Source organism: Schistocerca nitens, chromosome 4 (genome assembly GCF_023898315.1).
Source record: "Schistocerca nitens isolate TAMUIC-IGC-003100 chromosome 4, iqSchNite1.1, whole genome shotgun sequence".
NCBI lineage: Eukaryota > Metazoa > Arthropoda > Insecta > Orthoptera > Acrididae > Schistocerca > Schistocerca nitens.
In genome coordinates this window covers 532,737,579-532,764,709 of record NC_064617.1, presented here as the reverse complement: position 1 = coordinate 532,764,709, position 27,131 = coordinate 532,737,579, and the positions used below count along the sequence as shown (strand labels likewise).

Genomic DNA, 27,131 nt, shown 5'->3' with positions numbered 1-27,131 from the left:
CTCCCTCTACGATTTTTACCCTCCACGCTGCCCTCCAGTGCTAAATTTGTGATCCCTTGATGCCTCAAAACATGTCCTACCAACCGATCCCTTCTTCTAGTCAAGTTGTGCCACAAACTTCTCTTCTCCCCAATCCTATTCAATACCTCCTCATTAGTTACGTGATCTACCCACCTTATCTTCAGCATTCTTCTGTAGCACCACATTTCGAAAGCTTCTATTCTCTTCTTGTGTATACTAGTTATCGTCCATGTTTCACTTCCATACATGGCTACACTCCATACAAATACTTTCAGAAACGACTTCCTGACACTTAAATCTATACTCAATGTTAACAAATTTCTCTTCTTCAGAAACGATTTCCTTGCCATTGTCAGTCTACATTTTATATCCTCTCTACTTCGACCATCATCAGTTATTTTACTCCCTAAATAGCAAAACTCCTTTACTACTTTAAGTGTCTCATTTCCTAATCTAATTCCCTCAGCATCACCCGATTTAATTTGACTACATTCCATTATCCTCATTTTGCTTTTGTTGATGTTCATCTTATATCCTCCTTTCAAGACACTGTCCATTCCGTTCAACTGCTCTTCCAAGTCCTTTGCTGTCTCTGACAGAATTACAATGTCATCGGCGAACCTCAAAGTTTTTACTTCTTCTCCATGAATTTTAATACCTACTCCGATTTTTTCTTTTGTTTCCTTTACTGCTTGCTCAATATACAGATTGAATAACATCGGGGAGAGGCTACAACCCTGTCTCACTCCCTTCCCAACCACTGCTTCACTTTCATGCCCCTCGACTCTTATAACTGCTATCTGGTTTCTGTACAAATTGTAAATAGCCTTTCGCTCCCTGTATTTTACCCCTGCCACTTTTAGAATGTGAAAGAGAGTATTCCAGTCAACATTGTCAAAAGCTTTCTCTAAGTCTACAAATGCTAGAAACGTAGGTTTGCCTTTTCTTAATCTTTCTTCTAAGATAAGTCGTAAGGTTAGTATTGCCTCACATGTTCCAACATTTCTACGGAATCCAAACTGATCTTCCCCGAGGTCCACTTCTACCAGTTTTTCCATTCGTCTGTAAAGAATTAGCGTTAGTATTTTGCAGCTGTGACTTATTAAACTGATAGTTCGGTAATTTTCACATCTGTCAACACCCGCTTTCTTTGGGATTGGAATTATTATATTGTTCTTGAAGTCTGAGGGTACTTCACCTGTCTCATACATCTTGCTCACCAGATGGTAGAGTTTAGTCAGGAGTGGCTCTCCCAAGGCCATCAGTAGTTCCAATGGAACGTTGTCTACTCCCGGGCCTTGTTTCGACTGTCTTTCAGTGCTCTGTCAAACTCTTCATGCAGTATTGTATCTCCCATTTCATCTTCATCTACATCCTCTTCCATTTCCGTAATATTGTCCTCAAGTACATCGCCCTTGTATAAACCCTCTATATACTCCTTCCACCTTTCTGCCTTCCCTTCTTTGCTTAGAACTGGTTTTCCATCTGAGCCTTTGATATTCATACAAGTGGTTCTCTTCTCTCCAAAGGTCTCTTTAATTTTCCTGTAGGCAGTATCTATCTTACCCCTAGTGAGACAAGCCTCTACATCCTTACATTTGTCCTCTAGCCATCCCTGCTTAGCCATTTTGCACTTCCTGTCGATCTCATTTTTGAGACGTTTGTATTCCTTTTTGCCTGATTCTTATATTTTCTCCTTTCATCAATTAAATTCAATATTTCTTCTGTTACCCAAGGATTTCTATTAGCCCTCGTCTTTTTACCTACTTGATCGTCTGCTGCTTTCACTACTTCATCCCTCAGAGCTACCCATTCTTCTTCTACTGTATTTCTTTCCCCCATTCCTGTCAATTGTTCCCTTATGCTCTCCCTGAAACTCTCTACAACCTCTCGTTCTTTCAGTTTATCCAGGTCCCATCTCCTTAAATTCCCACATTTTTGCAGTTTCTTCAGTTTCAATCTGCAGTTCATAACCAAGAGATTGTGGTCAGAATCCATATCTGCCCCTGGAAATGTCTTACAAATTAAAACCTGGTTCCTAAATCTCTGTCTTACCATTATATAATCTATCTGATACCTTTTAGTATCTCCAGGATTCTTCCAGGTATACAACCTTCTTTTATGATTCTTGAACCAAGTGTTAGCTATGATTAAGTTATGCTCTGTGCAAAATTCTACAAGGTGGCTTCCTCTTTCATTTCTTCCCCCCAATCCATATTCACCTACTATGTTTCCTTTTCTCCCTTTTCCAGTCACCCATGACTATTAAATTTTCGTCTCCCTTCACTACCTGAATAATTTCTTTTATCTCGTCATACATTTCATCAATTTCTTCATCATCTGCAGAGCTAGTTGGCATATAAACTTGTACTACTGTAGTAGGCATGGGCTTTGTGTCTATCTTGGCCACAATAATGCGTTCACTATGCTGTTTGTAGTAGCTAACCTGCACTCCTATTTTTTTATTCATTATTAAACCTACTCCTGCATTACCTCTATTTGATTTTGTATTTATAACCCTGTAATCACCTGACCAAAAGTCTTGTTCCTCCTGCCACCGAACTTCACTAATTCCCACTATATCTAACTTTAACCTATCCATTTCCCGTTTTAAATTTTCTAACCTACCTGCCCGATTAAGGGATCTGACATTCCGCACTCCGATCCGTAGAATGCCAGTTTTCTTTCTCCTGATAACAACGTCCTCTTGAGTAGTCCCCGCCCGGAGATGCGAATGGGGGACTATTTTACCTCCGGAATATTTTACCCAAGAGGACGCCATCATCATTTAATCATACAGTAAAGCTGCATATCCTCAGGAAAAATTACGGCTGTAGTTTCCCCTTGCTTTCAGCCGTTCGCAGTACCAGCACAGCAAGGCCGTTTTGGTTAATGTTACAAGGCCAGATCAGTCAATCATCCAGACTGTTGCCCCTGCAACTACTGAAAAGGCTGCTGCCCCTCTTCAGGAACCACATGTTTGTCTGGCCTCTCAACAGATACCCCTCCGTTGTGGTTGCACCTACGGTACGCCCATCTGTATCGCTGAGGCACGCAAGCCTCCCCACCAACGGCAAGGTCCATGGTTCATGGGGGGAGGACACAACCCTTAAAAATTAAAAATATTCTTATTACAAATCTGATTATCAGTTCTGTTAGCTGAAACAATTTTTTTTAATTTGAAGCTTTGTTTTTATGTTAAGAAGTGCTGGAACTGAACAAATGGCTTTATAGCTTGTCTAAAATTTCAGCTTCTATAACCTCGAAAAATTAGTGTAAAGTAATTTATAAACAGAAAATATCTGAAGAACTTAAGCCAGCCCATTTCAATAGTTTATATTGATTTTATTTAATTAGTGAAGTCCCAAGGCTGATTTATTTTTTGTTGTTATATCCTTCATTCAGTTACCAAAAAATGCCTGAAATTTGTTTTTCGGGGTCAATGCAATTTCATAGAATCCTGAAAGTAGGCATGCAAATACAGATTTACAAAATGGATAAAAGTCTCACAGCAGAGGAAAATATATTCATTATAAACAATATTTTGTAAAGGTAATAGAATGACACACATGCAGTAACAAAATGATATAAATGGAGTAATGGAATGACAATAATTTTATAACTGAATTTGACTGACGTTCCTCAAGATGTTGTAGATCAAATACATTTACATGTTGGCTATACTGCAATTTTGTATGTTAGCTATACTGTTAGTAAAAATTGGAGGGAAAGTGGGGAAGTCCCACAAACCAAGAATGTACTTTTCAGAGAGAAGAAACTCATATTCAGTGAGTCTGAAAAGTAATTGCTGAAAGATGAGTTAATAAGCTTCTTTAGTAAAGATTACAATGAAATGACTAAATGGTTGCATACCACATGTAGAATGGAGTTAATTATTTTGATAAACAGTATTTCTTCTTCCATAACCTATTCTTTCTCTGGGAAGCAATGGCAATGCCAAATTATTAGAAAACCTCAATAGAAGTTACTGACTTCCTATGAACTGCAACAGAATGTTGATTATCTTTGAAGGTTACTATGTACTATACCTAAATAACAGAGACATTTTTGTGTATTTTGTTGTTAGAAGATCACTATATTGAATAGAACATTTTATTTAAAATAGATATTGGTTTTTTTTTAACAATTACACTGTTTCCACAATAATTCTCAAACAAGATATTTCATTTGTACAGTTGTTAATCGTGCCTCTCACATCAGCTGAGAAAATGAGAAAGTACCGGAAATGGCTCAACGGGAAAGGGTTAATGATGAGATTAAGAGAAAGGGCAGGGAAAGGAAAAGGCTGAAATGGCAAAGTTTTAACTGCTGCTCGACTTCAGAAGCGAAGAGAAAAAGAGAAACTTAATCAAGGGAAATTCAAAAATAAAGTTAGAGGCACCAGTGACAGCAGTGGTGGTGATGCTTGCGTCATCTACACCAATCGTCCATATAAATCTCCAGCTACATTAAGGAAAGCAATTAAATGTTTGGAAACTATGGTTATCTAGAACTCCAAGAAAGTTGTCTTGGAATTAGCTGCTGCTCATGGAGATTTGGTAAATGAAAAACAGGTGAAAAATCAGATTCAATGCTTAAATCCAGGCACAAAAGAAGCTGTTGCTACATTTTATGTTCGAGATGACATTTCGTGACAAACTCTTGGAATAAAAGATTATGTGATAATGAAGTATAAAGAAGGTGGAAAAACCAAAGTCGAGAAGAGGTACATGATCCTGACCTTGAAAGAGGCACATGCTATATATCAAGAGGAATTCTCCAAGATGCCAATAAAATTGTCCAAGTTCTGTGCATTGAGACTAAAGTTAGTGTGCACCATACAGGATATACCACACAACGTGTGTGTCTGCCACGACCACGAGAACATAAAGCTACTTTCGAAAGTTATAAACGAGGTTGTTCCACAAGTGAAAACCACATTTTCTGACTTAATTAGCATAATAGTTTGCAGTCAAGAGAAAGAAGTTTGTGATGTCAAAATGTGAAAAGTGCGCAAATGTATCTTTGAAAGATAACTATTCTTAGGATGAGAACTTAATGAAGAAGCTGATCAAATGGACCTAATGGCAAACAGTGAACCAGCGAATCACTCAAAGAGATTCATGGTACTGTTGATCAGAGTCTTGAGGCTCTTTCAAGCATGCTGCCCCAGTTCTTACAAAATACATTTATTAAAAGACAACAATCAAAATTTTTTGAAAACAAAAAGTATTCTGCAAACAAGGAACATCGTCTTGGTGCAAGTAGCTTTTGCAGAAAATTATACTGTTCAACTGCAGAATGAAGTCCAGAATGCCCATTGGTTAAAACCAAAATCACTTTGTTTACAGCATATGTTTGGGACTTACAAAATGATGCATGTTCTTGTGCTGTTGTTAGTGATGAACTTGATCATAATAAATATTCAGTGCATGCTTTCATAAGAAAGATTGTAGAGCACATTATATTCACAAACCCAGAGGTAGAATCATCACATTCATGAGTGATGGTGCAGCCAGTTGATTTAAGCAGTGTTTCCTGTTTGCGAACTTGGCATTTTTCAGAGAATGCAATGGAATAAATATTTCATGGGACTTCTTTGGTACATAACACAGCAAAGGTGTCTTGGATGGGACTGTGGAACTGTTAAGTGTGCATTCTGGAATATCTGCAAATCTGGGAAACACTATCTGGTGCTGAGGACTTGGCAAAAACTGCATGTGAAAGATGTCATGGCATAAACATCTTTTATAAATCTGCCTTGAAAATTGCAGAGAATAAAGAGGAATTAGATCAAATGTGGATGGGGAATAGTTCCAATAGAGCAGACCGAAACCATCCATGCTGTTACACCTATCACTCCATATATAAGTGGTGTTCAAAAAGAAACGAGCCGGAGGCATAATTACAGAAACCAGTACCTGTATGTTAGAAGTATTGACACTGGCTGTTGAGACACTTGTCCCCCTGTGACACAAGTCGGTGAATGGTTGGTTCATTAAATTCTCGGGGCTGTGATGTTAACCAGTTCCGCACATACAGCTAGACGTCGTCCGAGATGAATGATTTACCCCTTAGAGCCTTTTTAAGGGGACCAAAAAGGGCGTAATCACTGGAGGAGAGGTCCGGACTGTATGGAGGACGGCCGAGAACTTCCCATTTTAATTTCTGCACAAGAGCCGCGACTGTTGGCCTTATGTGGCTCTGCATTTTCGTGGAGCAGAATGACCCCACAGGTGAGATTGACTGGTCATTTTGATTTGATTGCTTGGCAAAGGGTGGTCAAGGTTTCCGAGGAATGCTGGGCGTTCACTGTTTCCCTTGCTGCAGGAAGTGAATCAGAAGGGGCCCATCTTGGTCAAAGAAGTACATTAATATAGAGGCAAACAGTTCACCTCGATCGACGACGTCCAGCTGTATGTGCGGAACTGGTTAACATCGCAGCTCCAGGAATTTTATGAGACTGCCATTCGCCTCCTTGTGTCACAGTGGAACAAATGTCTCAACACCCAGGGTCAATACTTATAACATACAGGTACTGGTTTCTGTAATTACACCTCTGGCTCATTTCTTTTTGAATGCCCCTTATATTATTGAGTACCAGCATTACTCGCTATCTCCCTGGAGGTTTGTGCACTGTTTCAAAAAGCGATCTTCAGCCAAAGAAAATTCACAGGGCCTGATCAATCATACAGCCTTGCATCAAGGGGATTTAGCTCTGGTTTCCTACGCTGGAAGAAACAGATCAAGATTTTTTGTGGGGCAGGTGACTTATGTTGAAGATGGTTACAAAATTTCATTTCTTAGAAAGAATGATGCAAATGGAAGGTGTTTACATTTCACTCAAAAGGAAGATAAATATTGGGTAGAAAAAGACCAAATTGTAGATAAACTAGCTGCACCTACTACAGGCCAGAGGAATAAGTACCATTTTCCCTACATACTCAGCATTGCAGAATAAAACGTAATTTTCAAGTGAAAGTGTCATTCTGTTACTATTAAGTGTCTTTCCGTTACCAATGATTTTTTTATTTTGTTAGTAACATATTAGTTTAATGATTTATCTTCTGTGCCATTTTGTTTCCCATTTATTCCTCTGCACAATATAATTTTTGTGAATTTTTATTGGAAATGGGCAACCTGAATTATTGTTACATTATAAATGAGAACAATATGCATGTGTCTGAATTATGTCATTCCGTTACCAGAAAGTTGTTTTTTTTTTTACGTTAAGTCTCAAATGAAACTGAAACCATTAAATTAAAGAAATTGTGTTCCTTTGCTTATGTAGAAAATGAGATATCAAATTTTTTATCTTTTATCATGTTTCTTGGTCTTTTCTATGTTTAAAGTGCAAAAACAATTACTGAGTGTCATTGCGATACTCATGGAAGTACCATGGAGCACTTGCAACATGCTAGTACTAGCGTCCATTTAAAGTGCAGCACGATATTTGTGGTAGGGTCCGTTGCAAAATGATCCTGCACTTCTCTTCAAAATTGGATGTGCGAGAGGCACCCATTTTGCCAGGTTCCTCATTTCTTCTTTCCAGTGAACCATCTCCCGCGATCGTTGATTGAGAGAAATAAACACTCATCATGATAAGTGATGCCTGTTAGGAAATTGTTTCCTGTACAGCCTTTCAACAGTGAGAGCACTGCAGGATACTTCTCCATACACGAGGTTCATGTCAGTGAGTTCACGAAACTCTATCAGTACTGCTCCATCATATTGTACTGTATGTCTCTGAATAGCATTGAGTAATGAATGGGTCTGTTGTTGACTCATAGCACATTCTGTCATGAGACAGTGTAAATATACAATGCAACAGAGCCATCTTAGGGACAAGTAAAGTAAACAAAACTTGCATCATCACTTCCTAATAATCACATTTGCCCTCCTTGTTTCCTTGCAGAGAGTAAACAATGTACATGTAAATAAACAGTACAGTACGTGTAAACATGTTAGTTGTAAATAAGATGGAAAACAGTCATTATAGACAAAGTGGTTGACAAGTTTACTTTCATATCTCCTTAAGCTAGCTTCTCTGACTCCCCCCCTCCCCACCCACCCCCCCTCCCCACCCACTTCAAATTGTTCAGAGGAGCATTCTTTATGTCCTGTTACATTTCTGCATGCTCTTACAGAAACACTCGGTAGAAAGTCATTTTTCCCTTGCTCTGTTTGTGCGTGCACCATATGGTGGACTGCACAGAATACATGTAGATTGCTGTTCATATTGATCTGATTCCATGTTGATGTTGTATGCCAAACTGATGCAACCAGTTTGTACATTTAAAGGAAGTTCTGGGAGTAAAACGTGAGACAGCAATGTGAGTATGGGGACAACTGACAGATTAAAACTGTGCCCGTGAAAGTCAAAGGCCCTAGTTTGAATCTCAATCTGGCACACAATTTTAATCTGCCAGGAAGTTTTATATCAATGCACACTCCACTGCAGAGTGAAGATTTCATTCTGGAAACATCCCCCAGGCTGTGGCAAAGCCATGTCTCTGCAATATCCTTTCTTCTAGGAGTGCTAGTTCTGCAAGATTTTCAAGAGAGCTTCTGTGAAGTTTGCAAGGTAGGAGACGAGATACTGGTGGAATTAAAGCTGTGAGGACAGGTTATGTGTTGTGCTTGGGCAGCTTGGTGGTAGAGCACTTGCCCGTGAAAGGCAAAGGCTGGAGTTAGAGTCTCAGTCTGGCACAGTTTTAATCTGCCAGGAAGTTTCAGTCTAGCTTCAGCTGCCAGAGACTGTGGTCATGAGTGTGTGAGTTGCGTTTGCGTGTGTGTTGGGGGGTGGGGATCTATTTTTGACAAAGGCCTTGTTGCCCAAAAGCTTATTTTGTAACAATCCTTTAGTTGTGCCTATCTGCAACCCAGCATCTCTGCTGTATGGTAAGTAGCGACTATTATTTTCATAATATTGTAGCACTTGTTATTTTTTTGACAATCCCCAGTGGTTCATTGTCTACAGCATCATCATTTTGCTTCACCTTCACACCAAAAGCTGACATTCTGTTAGAACTCAACTTGTTAAGATTGCTGATATAATTTAATTCCCATTTTCATCCAAATTTAGGTTCTTATAGTACATATGAATGATACCCTACTTTCTTCACTGCTCTGTATAATCTGTTGTAAAATAGGCAGAACATAGCATCTCTTTTCTCCAGGATGTCAGCTTTTTTTATGATTTCATATCAAAACTACTTCTAGCAGTCATGTAGTTTTCTTTTTTTCAGCTTCTTTTCCTTGCCATGAATTCTTTCTAGAGACAGGGAGATTTTTCTCTTTTTTTCTACTCTGGCTCAGGTGGCAATGGTACAGTTTCTTCTATAGATTAATCTGTCGTCCCATTGGCACCCTGTGATCGTGGAAAGGGAGTGTTTTATTTCAGGTTCAGTTAGGTTGATTACTATAAAACGCTCTCTCCATGTGGGAGCTGGATTCTATACTTTCTGAGGCACCCAGTCACAACAGAATAATGCTGAAGCAACTTGGAAATAGGTCAAAGGAAACTCTTGTAAAACTTGTGGATAAAATATGGTAGACAAGACACTTGCCTAGCTAATGTAGGAAGGCAGTTCTGGTCCTCCCACACAAACCAGGGAGACATCAAACATACCTCAACTGCTATCAAAACATAGCCTTTATTGGATTTGTAGGAAAGATCAGGGGGAAACCGTCATCTGATGTGTAGGGAATTCCATAGCAGCTTTCAGTGTGAGTTTTTGAGATATCAATCTGCCATTGACAAATGGACTCTGCTGCAGAGGGAACATGTTTTTCTGTGCAGGCAATAACTGATAGGCAAAGTGTTTGATGCAGTAAAGTCATATGTACCGTTGGGAGACATTATACTCTCAAGACTGCTTCAGCAATGGGACTTTAGGTACACTTGCTTTTGTGATACTGTGCTTTCTATACCCATGTTTCTAGATACATAGTTGGTAGTATTCAGACTGACTGATTTGAGCAGGAAATGGTGCCCCTAGAGCAGTATTGTAAGTGTAAATATTTTGTCATAAAAAGTATATGTCTGTGATAATATCATGTGACCATTGAAGTGCTCGTATTTGTAGGCTATTGTGCAGGTTTTTGATCCTCTTCCAGCCCTGTTTTTGTAACTAATTACTGTAACATACAATTAAGAGTTTGGAAGAGCGAGCTGTTTATATTGATTTTACATTCTACAAATAAGTATATATTTTAACCTGTCTTATTGACCTTTTAATTCAAATGATCTGCGTATGAAAAACACTATTTTAACCTTTAATGATACAGTGAGATTTCTGGGTTTCATATTTGATTTCATACTGTTGTGGTTACTACACCTAAGGAACCAGAAGCCAAGGTCCCTTAAAACACTGAAAATTTTGAAGTAGTGTAGGTACAGATCTTGAGTAGCAGGCAGACACTGTCTGCTCCAATTTCATGAAGCTGTTGTATGACCCTGAGTTAGATTACGGGTGCACAGTTTATGGATCTGTGAGTCCTATATACCTTGAGACTGTCAGTGCTATCCATCATGTGAGCATTATATTGCCACAGGTATGTACTGGACCAGTCCTATATTTGGCTACTGTTCTGAGGCAAAAGAGCTGCCACTTCCCATCAGGTTTCACTTCTTTATAATGTGTTATGTGTACAGTTTCTTCGCTGTTTCAAGACCACTATTGTACCAAACGTCATTGAAACATATTGGTTAATTGTGTTTGTGCCAGTTATTTACGTCTTTCCTACATGATATTTCAACTGCGAGTCACATAGTTGAAATATTGTGCAGGAAAGACGTGAATAACCGGCAGAAACCTGATTAATCAACATGACTGCTTCTCACCGGGAAAGCTTGAAGAATTATGTCATTGAAACAACTGTCACAAAACAAATACAGCCTTTCAATATCCATGCAAAGCACGACATATTGGAATTCGGTGGGGGCACAAATACCACCAACAATCTGTGGTTGAAGCTGACTACTGCCAAGAGGTATTTTAAACTTTCTGAGGTAAAAGAGGGACAGTACCCACAGAATATTTTTAACTCAGTACTCATTGACAAATTAACTAAGTAGCTATAGCAAATCCTGCAGGCCCCACACATACAGGGGGCCTCCAACTGGGTGTAAAAAATCTATCTCAAGTTAGATATGAATGGTATTTTACCTACTGCCCAATGGAAAGACTATTGTGTCCAAATATACTGTGAGTGGTAATAATTTTAGCTCGTGTCTAGAAGAGAGCACTGGCCACAACATATACTGTCTGTTGTAAGTTGACAACAACATAAAACTTGGGGAATTCCCTAATATTGCCCAAGCTAGTCGTAATAATCCAATCAATTAGACTGGTGTTCTGTTTATTACTTATATGAAAGTAATTAATGAATACTGCATTTATGTTGATAAGTCTGCTATTACAATTGTTCATTCCTTCTACTTTTCATGTAGTACTTTTGACACAAGCTGTCTAGAGTGAAGGTTCTTTTCATGTTGGTGGACTATTGTTTGGATAACGTGTTGTAGTTTTGCAGTTCCTCCTTTTCTTTTGTGTCATTGTTTTTTTGCCAGTTGCTGTGGATTATTAAGATGCAATACTACTTTTTAACAGCAGTTCAACATATTAAGAGAGCGAAATATAATTTAATCTGGTCATCTAATGATTGTGAAATTTGCTGACAGGAAAACGAGAAGCGCCGAAGAATAAGTTGAGCTTATCTGTTTTGTTTAATATTCTTCGAAGTTATAAAGACAAATAGGTTGAATGTGTGATGCATATAGCAGTATAGTTACCTGTTATCAGTGTTGGATCTGATGACAAAAAATTATTGTTACAGTAAATTTACTTCTGAACACCGTAAAAATTTATTTGCAACTCAGACACCAGTGGTGGGTTTGACTTCTTGAAACTATCCATATAGTGGTGTAGGATTGGGTGCCAGATTTGACACCACACAGCCATCCGCACTGATGTTCCCACATTTGTGAAAATATGATGAAAATAATTTCTCATGAGTCACTAAACCACTAAATTAACATGAGTTTACTCAGTAGCTCCGTAGCATAATGGCCGAGGCTCTAGGCTCCTGAGATGAAGGTCACATGTTCAGTTGTTAGAGAATGATAACTATTTTAAAAACATAATCAAAATAATTGTGCCCTTTATTTCTTTTTATTTTTCAAATATAATTATTTTCTTAAATTTAAATTATGTTCCTTGATTGCCTCATTTCAATCATTGTGTTAACTTTATTATTTTGCGCAAATTTAATGAAGTGAGTTTGTATAGAAAAAAGTGATTCGCCGTAACGTAGAATTCATATTTTCTCATGTTGCCAAATAGAACTTGTGTTTTAAATGTTTGTATGATTATAACCATCCCAGAAAATGTAACTTTCTATTTTGGTATGAAAGTAAAGTGCTGTTTCATTTTATATCCTAAATTTTCTACATCTACATCTACATTTATACTCCGCAAGCCACCCAACGGCGTGTGGCAGAGGGAACTTTACGTGCCACTGTCATTACCTCCCTTTCCTGTTCCAGTCGTGTATGGTTAGCGGGAAGAATGACTGCCGGAAAGCCTCCATGCGCACTCGAATCTCTCTAATTTCACATTCGTGATCTTCTCGGGAGGTATAAGTAGGGGGAAGCAATATATTCGATACCTCATCCAGAAACGCGCCCTGTCGAAACCTGTGACAGCAAGCTACACCGCAATGCAGAGCACCTCTCTTGCAGAGTCTGCCACTTGAGTTTGCTAAACGTCTTCATAACGCTATCACGCTTACCAAATAACCCTGGGACGAAACGGGCTGCTCTTCTTTGGATCTTCTCTATCTCCTCCGTCAACCCAATCTGGTACGGATCCCACACTGATGAGCAATACTCAAGTATAGGTCGAACAAGTGCTTTGTAAGCCACCTCCTTTGTTGATGGACTACATTTTCTAAGGACTCTCCCAATGACCCTCAACCTGGTACCCGCCTTACCAACAATTAATTTTATATGATCATTCCACTTCAAATTGTTCCGCACACATACTCACAGATATTTTACAGAAGTAACTGCTACCAGTGTTTGTTCCACTATCATGTCATCATACAATAAAGGATACTTCTTTCTTTGTATTTGCAATACATTACATTTGTCTATGTTAATGGTCAGTTGCCACTCCCTGCACCAAGTGCCTATCCGCTGCAGATCTTTCTGAATTTCGCTACAATTTTCTAATGCTGTAACTTCTCTGTATACTACAGCATCATCCGCGAAAAGCCGCATGGAACTTCTGACACTATCTACTAGGTCATTTATATATATTGAGAAAAGCAATGGTCCCATAACACTCCCCTGTGGCACACCAGAGGTTACTTTAACATCTGTAGACGTCTCTCCATTGAGAACAACATGCTGTGTTCTGTTTGCTAAAAACTCTTCAATCCAGCCACACAGCTGGTCTGATATTCCGTAGGCTCTTACTTTGTTTATCAGGCGACAGTGTGGAACTGTATTGAACGCCTTCCGGAAGTCGAGGAACATAGCATCTACCTGGGAGCCTGTATCGAATATTTTCTGGGTCTCATGAACAAAAAAAGCGACTTGGGTCTCACACAATCACTGTTTCCGGAATCCATGTTGATTCCTACAGAGTAGATGCTGGGTTTCCAGGAATGACATGATACGCGAGCAAAAAAACATTTATGTCTAAAGCAAACTAAGGGCATCTTAACATATGCTACGGGCACTGCACTGGCTTAATCCGACACTGTCAGTACTTTACATTTTGAATGAGCACCACAGTTATAAGGCTGTATTCATGGATGGGTCTAAGCAGCTGCTCTCTTGGCTGCTTATGTTTCTTGCAGTGTGTGCCTTCAACATTGATTTACCAAAAAAGTTTTTTCTGTTTTCGATACAGAATCCCGTGCAATATTGAGAACAGTGGAGTAGACAGAATGTAGTCATGTTAAGAAATTGCTTAACTGCTGCTACTACGTGACTGCCCTTAAATCTATACAATACATGTACTCAACAGACAGGTTTTTCCAGAATATTCAGAACTCCGTTCTCCACCTACAGAGGCTGAGAAAGGAGATGTTATTCAGCTGGGTACCTTGGCAATTCAGGAAGATGAATTAGCAGATCTGACAGACAAAGGACTATGTACTCAAAATCCCACGACTCAACATGCTGTCCCCAGACATGTTGTATCCTTGCTATTTATTGAGGTAGTCGTGCGTCATTGAGAAGAAAGAGTAGCAGGATGTGATGGGCAATAAACAACAGCTAGTAAAATCTACTACTATCCTTTGGTGTACCACCTTCTGGCCATGAAGGGGACTGTGGGCTATATTTTGGTGTGCAGATTGACAGTCCATTAATACTCATACCATGTTAAAACTATGAAGTTCAGTTTATATGACATTGCTAGACAAGTCCCCCGCTTATTATTTTCTTTTATTTGTAGGTACATGTTTATTTTCTAACAACACAGAAATGAAAAACTTCCAATTATTGAAGAGTTGCCTTTTGTAGGCGATAGAGGTACAGCAATGAGTTAACCGTTCCTGTACTTTTGCAAGAACGAAACTGCATGAATATTCATCTAATATTGAACCGGTTAAATTTTCCAGATGTTTCTCATATGCTGCAAAGTTAATAAAATCACAATTATAAACAATGTAAACAGCTATTTTTTTGTGAATGGATGTACGTTCTCTGTTTTACAATTGCGAAAGCTTTTATTTCTTCCTTCTCTTTGTAAGACCAAATATATAATACTAGGTGGCATAAAGAACAAAAAAATTGAAGTAACTCACAGGAAAGTAAAGAAAATTAATTTGAACGTTTTATTCTTGAAAGCTAACAATAAAGTAAACATCATTAAGTGTCGTTAAAAAACCTTTCTAAAAGTAACGTGAATAAGGTGATCATTCAAATGTATGTATTCCTGGAAGTGAATGCTGAGATTTTGCGTTGCACTTTGAATTACTTCCTTGGAAATCACAGCAATTGCTTTTGGAGTCCTCGTTTCCAACCTAGCAGTCGTTGTTTGGTGAGTGGAGTACACGTCACCCCATGAGGAAAAAATCATACTCTGACAAAACTGGTTGTCATTATGGCCGATAGATGTCGCAGAATTATGAAATGACATTGATGCCACAAAGCAGTTGATTGGTAGTCATTGGTGCTCTGGTAGTATCGGCCATGGCTGCAGTTTTCTAAAACCAAGGATTATGAAAATTGAGGAAAGTTCTGAAGTTGTGTTCTATAAAAGTCTGTAGCATATCCACTTATTCTTCATAAATTATTATTGTTGCATTCTCTCCCCCCCCCCCCTCTCCCCCCCACCCTCATTTCCAAGACGTACGATCTCATCACATATTGCATTGATTGGTGCACCAAACTGTAACCTTTATCTTGCTACGTTTCCACGTGCTGTATGACTGGTTTGGGTGTGCAACAGTATTACTCATTTTGTTGATGGAAATAATTCACCAAACAGCTTCAATTTCTCCTCAAACTTGTTTTTATAGATTGGATTCCAAAAATTTATTTCCATTCTCCAAGCTGTATGGTGCACCAGTATCATCTCACACAACACAACCACCTCTAAAAACTCTCAGATTCTGCCTCATGTTTGATGCATTGCATTGCATTTGCTTTGTTGCTGGACACTGACTGCATGAGACACATTTTGAGAATTTTTAGTGGTGACTTTCTTGTGTGTGGTGTGAGGTCATACTGGCACAGCATACAGCATTAAACATAGGAAATGGTCCACAAATAAAGTTCAAGGAAAAATTGTAGTTGCTCATCGTATTATTTTCTCCTTTAACCTTTATGCTGCGCAAGTTTTTTGGAATTGATAAATGTTTTCAGATGCCCAGTATCTAATATTCTACTTGTTTGTGTAACACAAGTGTGGAAATGAACCTCATTGCACATGAAAAGATTGTCACAAAATAGGGGGTCATTAATTTTCTCATCCCCCCCCCCCCCTCTCCCTCTCCCTCAAAATTGCTTTTGCTCCATTTGGTCTGATGGCTTCAAATCCTGTACATATTGAATTTTGAAAGATTACTGCTTAGTATTCAATGACAGGTGTCGGCTTAGGATTAACCAGTTGTCATGGGCTCTTTCTATTCAGTCACTTCAATGTTTTCTGTGATTCACTCAGTGCTTTGACCTTTTGGTGGGTTCTTTGTTAGAGATGAACCCTTCTTGTCAACATTCTCAATCCATGTCTTGATAGCATGGTAAGATGTAAAATGACAGTGATGTCCTAAATTATAATGATATAGCCCCAGAAGAAAAAATTACATATTGACGACTGTGGTGATCACAGGGGCCAATAAGTGTTGCAAAATCATGAAATTACGTGGATATCACATAGCTATCAAACAGTTGTCATGGATGCTCTGGCAAGACTTGTTAAGTATTGAGCAGCAGTTACAGTGTAACCATACTCGCAAAGTGCCTTTGCGCCAAATGTATGTTATGGACCAACCCACTGCTGGAAAGCAACAAATTGCATGTGGAGAGATGACATTTTCAACATTTTACCCACTCTTCAGGGCTTCCACTATTACATTCAAAATACCTTCTTTCCGAGAGACATCCTGTAACAAACAAATGCATATACCTTGACATTTTAATAGAATATTAAAATGTGTTATTCAGAACACGGTTAAATCTCTTGTCTTAGTCCCTAACTATGACCCAATTTGATGTGCAGTAATGAATTATTTATAATTCAAAATAATTCATTGTGAATTTTCATTTCCAGGAATATGCAACCAAACTCTCTGGCATTAAGTCTCGGGTTTCCAAAAGAGGACGTGCAAAAGCAGAAAAAACTGAAGCTACAGTTTCTGAAAGTGTGCCGGATGCTGTTCAGCAAGATGTGGCAACTGCAGATGCCAAAGATGAGGAATTGAAATCAATTGGAAAAAGAAAAGTTCAGAGAGGCAACCTGATTCTTTTAAGAAAACAATTAGAGGAGAACAGGTAAATGTTTGTGCAGTGAAATGGAAAGTGGGGGGGGGGGGGGGGGAATATATGTGAGGGTAAGAATTGAAATACAGTTGTATGTAAAATACAGTTACATCTTAGCTTTAATAATATTTAGTTATAAATTTTTCAAATAGGACATTTTTGTAATGAAAAATTGCAGTTTAACTAGTGTGGGAGAGGCATTTACCCAGAATCAAATTCATTGTACTGGGTGGTTATAATTAGACTTTCTATTTAACACATTATAACACGGAAACTAATCACAGTACAAGCACCAAACTTGGTAGCATTAATGTCCAGAGTATGGGATGCATGATTTCCTTGTGTTACAGCACCACTCTCCTGTTCCAACACCAGGTGCCCTGATCAGTAATTGTGATTCATAGCCTCACGCACCTGACCAGTCGCAGTGCACTTATGTGTGAGCTTGGACACAATGAGCAGAGCATTAATGGTGAAGTTCTTATTATCAAAACAACACTAATGCTGCAGGTGCATTTCAAGAATATCACCGGCTGAAACAATTATGGAAGGGTCCTCGTTTTCCACATGCTGTGCATAGCATGATGAAGTAGTTCGAATCAACTGGAGAACTGGGCATTGCTCTGGGAAGAGGCTGACGATCGGTTGCACCATAGGTGGTTGATGAAATAGCTGTTGCTACAGCAGAAAGTGCTGCATGCAATCCTCGATCGTCAGACAGTGCGTGTGCTGTATCGTGACAGTTGAACATCCCGTCATCCACTGTACGCAAGGTGCTTCGAACCATTCTCAAATGGTATCCATACAAGATCCATATCATACAGCTGCATGCACCACAGGACACACAATGACGTGTTGACTTTGCTCTTCATTTCCTCGCAAGGATTTAAGTTGACGAAGGCTGGCCCTGGACCTTCCTACGGACAGACGAAGCTCGTTGTTCTCTCACGGATGAGGTGAACACACAGAATTTCCGAGTGTGGGGATCGTCACTTCCAGTCACTGTGCATGAAGTTCCTCTGTATGGTGAAAGAATGGTGTGGCTTCATGGCTATGTTCATGATGGACTCATTCTTTTCTTAACAGGCTGGCACTCAAGGATCAAAGATGTGCAATGTGACTGGCCAGCATTAATGCGGTATGCTTCACCAGCATGTCATACCTGCACTACAGGAGAGAGGTACATTGAACTCAATAGTTTTCATCACACATCGTTTGTGTAGTTCAGCTGCTTCTCCAAAACACATTTGGAAACGATTGAATTATGAGCCAATCATTTCCAAATGGGAGGCCGGCACGATCATCTGAGCTCATTCTCAGAGATTTCTGGTTGTGGGTCTACCTAAAAGATAGGGTTTATCAGGGGAACTCACACATGTGCTTATCTCAAGTGTTGCATATCAAGAGATGTAACCAGCATACCTATGGACATGCTTCCTTCTGCTGTGCAGAATGCAATTCTGTGCTTTTAGTCTGTTCTGGACACTGATGGGTGCCATATTGAGCCCCTTTTGTAGACGTAATGGTACCAGTATGTAATTAAATGATGTGCTTTAGCAGCACATTAAAAGTGTTTCAATTGAATTGATTCTTAAAAAGAAATTTTTTTTTAATTTTTTGATGGCTGTTCCAAAAATGTTAATTGAATTGATTCTGCATTGCTGCATATAACCTTTAAGGTGGGGCAACCACAGTTATGAGTAGTCATCATGGGTATTAATAACAAAATCCCACTAAAAGACGGTGTCTCATAGAATAAAAACATACATCTTTTAGCAGTGTTTTGTTTTGACGGTCAACGAATGTTGGGTAAAAAGATTCCAAGCTTTTCCTCTCTAACTTTTTAGTCACATATTCACCAGAAGATATGGCTTTTAGTGTCACAGAACCAGTAGTGATCCAATAATAAAGGGCTAAATACAGCTGAACCGGTTATTAATATCTGAGATGATTCTGCATTATTTGTCTTCCCCATGGCCTTGACATTAATGCTACCAAGTTTGCCCTCGTACAATAATTAGTTTTCGTGTTGTAATGTGTTAAATAGGGAAAGTTTAATTAAAACCACCCGATATTAAAATGGAACAGCCTTACAACACCGTGACTGACTGATCTCAAGCAGTCATGCCCCATTTTTAGGTATACTAAGAAGGTACAATATTGGTATAGGTGTAGGACAGGTAATAAAAGGCAAGGTACACAATTTAATATTGCCATGAGCTGTGGCATTAACAATGTGGCATAATGGTTAGCATCACTGGCTGGCATCTTCGGGTTGTGAGCTCCAATCCAACCACCAGCAATTATTTATTATTCAGAATTTATCATTTTTGGAAGTTTGTAGAAATATTGTGTGGTTGTAATGTTTTTATATTCTGGAATATTCCATGTATAAATAATAGCATTCTGGAATATTCACTGGTCATATAAATAGCTGCACTCTCTGTCCAGGAGTTCAGTTCTGTTGTGGCTGTACGTTGATGTCAGTAATAAACATGCTTTCATTGCTAACTGTTGAACTTCATTGACGACATTGCATTTGGATTTGGACTTGATTGTGGTTTGACATGAGATTGTTGTGTGGAGACACTGGGTACTTCAAGTAAAACACATGCACCACCAGGACTCCAATTACACATTGTAAAAGCTATTGCCCACATGGACGGAAATCAAAGTACAATTAGTACATCATTTCTAGGACTCACATATTCATGAGATGGGGTGATTCCAAAACAGCTGTAAGTCAATTGTACATCGGGCATCCATCGGTGTTTTTCAGGAGACTATGCTCAGAATCAGACCAAAGGGCTGAAATTATTCAACCGAGTCACCAAATACAATAGTTGGGCAGATATTATGTGTTTCACAGTTGTGTACTTTTATATGGACGTCACAGCCCAGCAGTGGTTTAAGAGTAACGAAGAGAAGCTGAGTATCTGTGACAAATTCCCGGCCAATCTGAAGAAAAGTTTGGCGAGAATCAGGAGCAAATTTACTCAGTGGAAGAACAACTGATGAACAGGGCCCAACATCATAGGGAAATGAATGTTTGAAACATATGACACATAACAGAAGCTGGCAAAATCTCACACTTGATGAAAGGAGTCAGAAGAAATGAAACAAGCTCTTCTGGTGAAGCTGGCAAAATCTCACGCTTGATGAAAGGAGTCACAGAAGATATGAACCAAGCTCTTCTGGTGAAGGATGTCACGACCACAGAGGAATTTGTGAGGTGGTGCCAGTGAATTGAAGAACTGTAACTGAAAACAGATGGATGAAACAAATAGGACCGACTGCAAAATGTGGTCCCTATGATAGTTGGGGGAGACCACAATGAACTAGCCTCTTTCAAACACCAAATAGTAAGAGAAGAGATACAGCAGTGTATGGCAGCCAGAAATGTCAGACAGAGTACTCAGTCGATGGCAGCCATGAATGTTGACCTGATATGTCAGGAGGTAATAAAGAATTTTGAAGAAAAAGTGTATCGGTCTTTAACACCAATCTCTGCCACCAACCAAATGTGCCAGTAAGAATGGACCCAGCCAACTTGAACATAGGCTGCAGCCATCAAATGACAAATTGCTCAGAATGTTCTTCAAATCAATCACAAAAGGCCCCGTTGACATGACATGATGGTTTGGGAACACGAAGCTCATGAATGGCAGCAAATGGTCTCCAAGTAGCTGACCATAGCCATTTCCAGTCTCTCATCAGCTCAAACATTAAAAACTCAAGGTTGGAATAACAATGATATTAGGAATAGGATAGATTGCTACTTATCATAAAGATGACACATTGAGTTGTAGACAGGCACAATGAAAAGACTGTTACACATGTAGGTATCGGCCAAAGCCTTCCTCAGCAAAGACAACGTACACACATTCACACAAGCAAGCACACCTCATGCACACTCAGCCACCTCCGCCACCAGCAGCTGCGACCGGAATGAGACTGTCACGTGAATAGGGGTGCGGAAAGGGGGGGGGGGACAGGATACGGGTGACGGGTGTGGGAAGAGAAGAGTGCTGTTTGGCGGGGATTAGAAACTGCCAGGCACAGTGTCAGAAGGTGAGGTGTGGGAGGGAAAAAAGGGGGAGAGTGGAAAGAAGGAGTAGAGTGAATAGGAGGAGTAGAGTGGATAGGAGGAGTAGAGTGGATAGGAGGAGGAGAGTGGATAGAAGGAGGAGAGTGGATAGGAGGAGGATAGTGGAAAAGAAGAGGAGAGGAAAACTAGGAGATAGGAAGAGGAGAGGAAAGGGAGAAGAACTCTTCTACCAGGCAGTGCTCTTCTCTCCCTGCCACCCGTACCCTGCTATCCCTTCCCCTTCCCCACCCCACTCCAGATTGCTATTCACTTGGCAGTCACATTCTGATTGGCACTGCTTGTGGTGGCAGCTGTGTGTGCGTGCGTGAATGTATGTATGTTTTCTTTGCTGAGGAATCCTTTGGCTAGTAGCTACATGTGTAATAGTCTTTTCGTTGTACCTGTCTGCAGCTCAACCAATGATCACTTCAATTTAACTAGAGGCCCCAGCCTATTCCACGTAAACACAACCCACACCATTATGGAGCCATCACCAGGTTGCACAGTGCCTTGCTGACAACTTGGCTCCATGGCTTCATTGGGACTGTGACACACGCAAACCCTACCATCAGCTCTTACCAACTGAAATCTGGACTCATCTGATCAGGCCATGGCATTCCAGTCATCTAGGCTCCAGCTAATATAGTCATGAGCCCAAGAGAGGTGCTGCGGGCAATGTTGTGTTGTTAACAGAGGCACTCATGTCAATCGTCTGCTGCCATAGCCCATTTACACCAAATTTTGGTGCACTGCCTAACAGATACATTCGTCGTACGTTGTACATTGATTTCTGTGGTTATTTAATACAGTGTTGCTTGTTTGTTAGCTCTGACAACTCTACGCAAACACTACTGCTCTGGGCCATTAAGTGTGTTATCCATGGTGAGCGATAATGCCTGAAATGTGGTATTCTTGGCACACTCTTGAAACTGTAGATTTGGGAATATTGAATTATCTAGTGATTTCCAAAATGAAATATCCCATGTATCTAGCTCCAAGTACCATCCCACCTTCAAAATCTGTTAATTTCTGTTGTTCGACCATACCGTATTTACTCGAATCTAAGCTGCACTTTTTTTTGGTTTTTGTAATCCAAGAAACCGCCTGCGGCTTAGAATCGAGTGCAAAGCAAGCGGAAGTTCTGAAAAAATGTTGGTAGGTGCCGCTACAACTAACTTCTGCTGTCGAATATATGTAGCGCTACACAGGCATGCTTTGTAGGCACAAAGATAAATACTGGCGCCAAAACCTCTGCGTCAGTAAATAAATTAAAAAAAAAGAAAGGTGGAAGACGAGCTTTTTTTTCTCCGCCCCGAGTTTCGACCACTGCATTTTCATACATTATCCAACGAAGTAAATACAAATTCCATATTGTTCATCTTCAAATGTAGCAGAATTTCAATGTACTACGAAAATCCGACTGGCAAGACTGTTTAGGATGTTTGTCAATATGGCTAACTCTATGTTCTGAATTTTTTCCTACCTGTGAGAAGAGATGTCTGCTAATAGGAACCTGATGAAATGTGAATCACATGCAGTATTCTCTTCACCATAAGAATAATACGAATATAAACATTTTGCCATATATTCTTTCGCATTTTCTGCTATCTCATTTAAATCCCGTCTGCCTAATAAACTACGAAACTAGAGTGAGACAACAGCAAACGCTGAAGAATATACGTATTGTGTCATGTTTATATTCCTTTTATTCTTATGCCTAATAGTGATACAGTCAGAAATGAAGCACAGCAACTGACTAGATTTTTAAATCTGTGATGACTCTAATTTCTGTGCAGAATTTGATGTACTAAAGAAGCGGCCGCAAAGATTTTCAAACGGAGAAAAATTTTCACCTAACTCTCGTTCAGATCATTTTCTATCGTACGCAGTCTATTATTTGGTTCTTGTTGATCATTATCAAAGAAAGCAGCAAAGCAGCAGTGTAAGTAACAACAAATAGCCGCCTCCTTGTCAACTCCTGTTAACTCAGACACTGCTCTGATTGTTAAACGGCGATCTTGTCGAACAAGTTTACCGATTTTTTCAATGTTTGCATCAGTTTTTGCTGACAATGGTCTGCCAGTGCGAGTGTCATCACTGGTGTCTTGGCGGCCATCTTTAAATCGTTTAAACCACTCAAACACTTGTGTTCACGATAAACAATCATCGCCGTACACTTGTTGTAACATTACAAACATTTCACTTGCAGATTTTCCTAGTTTGAAACAAAATTTGATGTTAACACGCTGTTCTTTCTGTACACTCAACATTTTCCGACGCACAGACAAAAGTCAACTACTTAAAACAGATGCCACGGGCAGACTGAGTGCAGGAGGCAGATGAAACTCGAGCAGTAGGCGGAGCGAGAGTCACGTGACAGGCCACGCGACTTTCAGCCTTATTGCATTCGTTTTATTGTTTCACCAGTACTAGTCCGGTTTTTTTCTAGCCACACCTCGTATGCAAAGTATAGTGTGTGTGTCTGATTATCACGATTAACTCTAACCTTGCTTGTCACTGTTTTATAATTATTCCACAAGCTCTCCTGCTCCTATCTCTCTCAGCGCATGAGTTGATTTCTACCAGACACACACACACACACACACACACACACACACACACACACACACACACACACACAACCAAAAACAAAGGAACAATGTAGAGATGTACACATATCATTTTCCCATACAACCTTTGGCAGTTCTTAAATCCTTTTAACCTGTAACTTCATTGTTTGTGCATTGGTACTTCTGTGTGTGTATGCGAAAGTGTTTTCATGTAGACTGATTCTTTGGCCTTCTTATCTGAAGATAAGTTGTAAGTTATTGGAAACCACGAAAACTATCTAGGACTTCCGTGATAGAAGTAGATGAATATGGAAAGAGGGAAAAATAAATAAGTCCTCAAACGAGAAGTAAGAAAGGAAAAAAAGATCGAAGAAGGGAAAGAAGACAGCCCCAAAGATGGGTAACCCTTCCCACACCCCTTCCCCAGGATCCCTGCCACGCTGGTACTTGAATGAGAAGCCGGAGGAGGTATCGTGTTAAACCGTCTCCTACAGAATGGACATTCCCACCTTCACCTTTGAGGTCTCCGAAGAAAATCTTAGCATCCCTATGGAAATGGCAAATGATGAAGAATGAGGCGCACTTGTTTGCGAGGGTTGTTTGAAAGGTGTGATGTGTGTTTTTTGTTACTCATGATTTATCTGTTAGTGTGAATCATGCTTTTACCTACACTACCCACCCCATTTCGACATCAATACAAACCCTCCTGTCTACGTCACATCTCATAAAAGGTATAAAATATTCTGTACCAAATACAAAAGTATATATTCCATTATCACAGTAATTTAATTATTCACACAATATTATGTTTTCCACAGATATAATATTCCATTCAGTTTACTAAGAAAAATATGCTTCGGTGACTTTAACTCGATAATCTTACATTCAGTGTGAAAATGGTATTCTCACGAATTCAGAAATTATTTTGAAAGTTATGTGCCAGGTGTGGTTCTCCCTACTTGCTTAGAACTATGTGACAAAAAAAGGATTACCAGGCAGCTTTCTAGAAAACTATTTTTGGAATCATTGTAATCATGATTCATATTAATAGAGTATACAAATTTAATGACATTGATTTCACCCAGACTTCTGCCCACAGATTTGCATAGAAAACTGGTGAAGAGATTATTTACAAGGACTAATTCAGGCAAAAATAAAATCTAACTATGCGTGAAGACCGCATCGGCTGCTGTCGACATTACAATCTAAACTGCGGGAGAGAATGGCTGGCTTGGCAAATTTAATCTATCTTATTTCAGGGATAATAGGCGTACCGATTCCCACCTCATGTCACTGCCTAGTGAAGTCAGGGTAAGTTGGGGCGAGCTGGGACAAGTCATGAAGACAGGTAGGGGCACCCCTGGAATAACCGAGAAAGATGCAATCAAGATTCGTAGTGGGCACAACTCTCCAACAACTAAGGACAATGCAGTCAAAATGCCTAGCGGGCACAACTCTCTAACAACCGAGGACGACGCAGTCACATACCAGGAGCAATTTTGGGTGATGTAATCACAATTTCTCGCTGGTATGTTTCTCTCATAACCTCTAAGCGAGGGATGGTAGAACAGTGTAAGAAGTTGGGGGAATTTGGTGCAGGAAAATTTTATTACAGAAGAAACACCAAAAACAACTCAGGATCCGACGGTTGTCACTCGTCCCATTAACACAGAATATTAATGTCCCTGGGAGATACACAACTTTATGTCCTTTACATTGTACTTTCCTTTTTCTGACCCAGTTGTAGGACCCACTAAAAATAATGTCTTGGGAGGGATTACTGTTTGAACCCGGTATGGTCCTTCATACTTTTGGAAAAACTTACGTGTCTCTTTCTTCAGGGCAGAGCTCTGAAGATGCTGTTTTCAAGGCCTAGGTCATCGACCTTGTACTGCGGTTCTACAGCTTTCTCATTATGCTTACTTACTCTTTGTTGGGCCTTTTCAACTAAATTTCTAGAAACTATTTCCTGATTCAGTTCGTAGTTGACAGTAAGATGTCCAGGCCAAGTAAAACATTTAATGAGAGGTTCTCATACAAAGGGTTTGCCTATTACTTCCAACGGTGTTAATCCAGTTGATAAATATGGTAATTCATTTAAAATAAGTTCAAAGTCATTAATTTTCGTTGCCCATAAAGTATGTTTTTCATGGCAGTAGGTACGGCAAAATTTCCCAATTTTTCTCATAACTCTTTCGCATGGATTCAAGGATGGGTTATAGTTGAATATTAATACTTAACGAATATCTTCCCAAGCTAGAAATTCTTTCCATAATTCATCCATACCTTTCTTGGTATCATTGAGTTCAGGAGAAACGTTCTCGGAGATTACTCTCGCGGCAACTTTTCGGTCAATTATTTCCTCTACCTGTTCCTCCAGACTACTTATATTTATTAAGTTTGAGGTTGCTAGTTTCTCTTTAAAGTTTCTTTCCATGTTATCTACTCTAGTGTTAATGCCAGCAATTTGCGATTGGACTATTGGTATTAACTTATCCTGCTTTTCAACACTCTCTCAAATTGTGCAATCTTTGCTTTACAGCATCAAATGCAACATTACATACATTTGAAATGATCCTAACTTCTCACTAAGTTCAGATTCTACATTTATCTTCAATATCAAATTCTAACTTCTTTGTCAAATCCTGAAATTGCTCATTCTGTCTCTGATTAAAGTCAGTGAACAGTTGATTTCTGTGACTTCTTAAAGAACTAGTTAGTTCACCTTTCGAATCTATTTTAAAATTTTCTACTTTAGTAGTTTAAGTGCCAAATTCAGTTTCCAAATTTCCCATGCCTTCACATAAATGGCTAAATTCTTTACTTTGTTCATCTACTTTAGCAATTAATAATCCTAAAGTTTCATTCTGAACATCCAATTTATTATTTAATTGGGTATTCACTGAATCTAATTTAAGACATTGAGCATTTGAAGCTGCACTTTGTGCTTTAATTAAATATGCTAACTCAGTCCAGTCTGGCATTTCTCTACTGGTTCTGAAGTTTCTCCAACCAGCTGTATGTTTTCCATGGTTTTGCCAATTTTAGATCAAGTAAGCATTTAAAAAAATAATTCAAAGTATAATAAGTACACAAATACAGTCTATCGAACAGTTTCTTCAACTTTATACTCAAACAATTATTGTTTTATGCTCACCCAGTGTAGAGTTTTAGGATGTGTCGGTGAGCGGGTGTGGAATCAGCACCAGTGAACAGCAACTGGTGCCAGTGTCATCGGTTGCTGGTTTCCGTGCCGGTTTCGGCGTGATGTAGAATCATCGCCAATGAACTGGCGTGGGTGGCGTCAGTTGTTGGTTTCCGCATTGGCGTCACCGCAATATGTGTGGGAGCTGTATACTCCCCACACTGGATCTTCTTAGTTGAATTATTCTCATTGTATCTCTTCTTAGTCTAATACGTCAAGGTCTTCTCTCCGTTCTTTTAATGTTAT

General features: G+C 39.4%; 1 protein-coding gene across 4 annotated transcripts in view; it reads left to right on the top strand.

The window, feature by feature from the left end:
• Positions 1-27,131, top strand: part of LOC126253197 (centromere-associated protein E-like) — a 178,394-nt gene that overhangs the window by 6,131 nt on the left and 145,132 nt on the right. For all 4 annotated transcript variants that reach the window (XM_049954365.1, XM_049954363.1, XM_049954364.1 and 1 more), the window contains one exon: positions 16,815-17,035. In XM_049954365.1, coding sequence (XP_049810322.1) covers positions 16,815-17,035 — 221 coding nt within the window. The remainder of the gene's footprint in view (positions 1-16,814; positions 17,036-27,131) is intronic.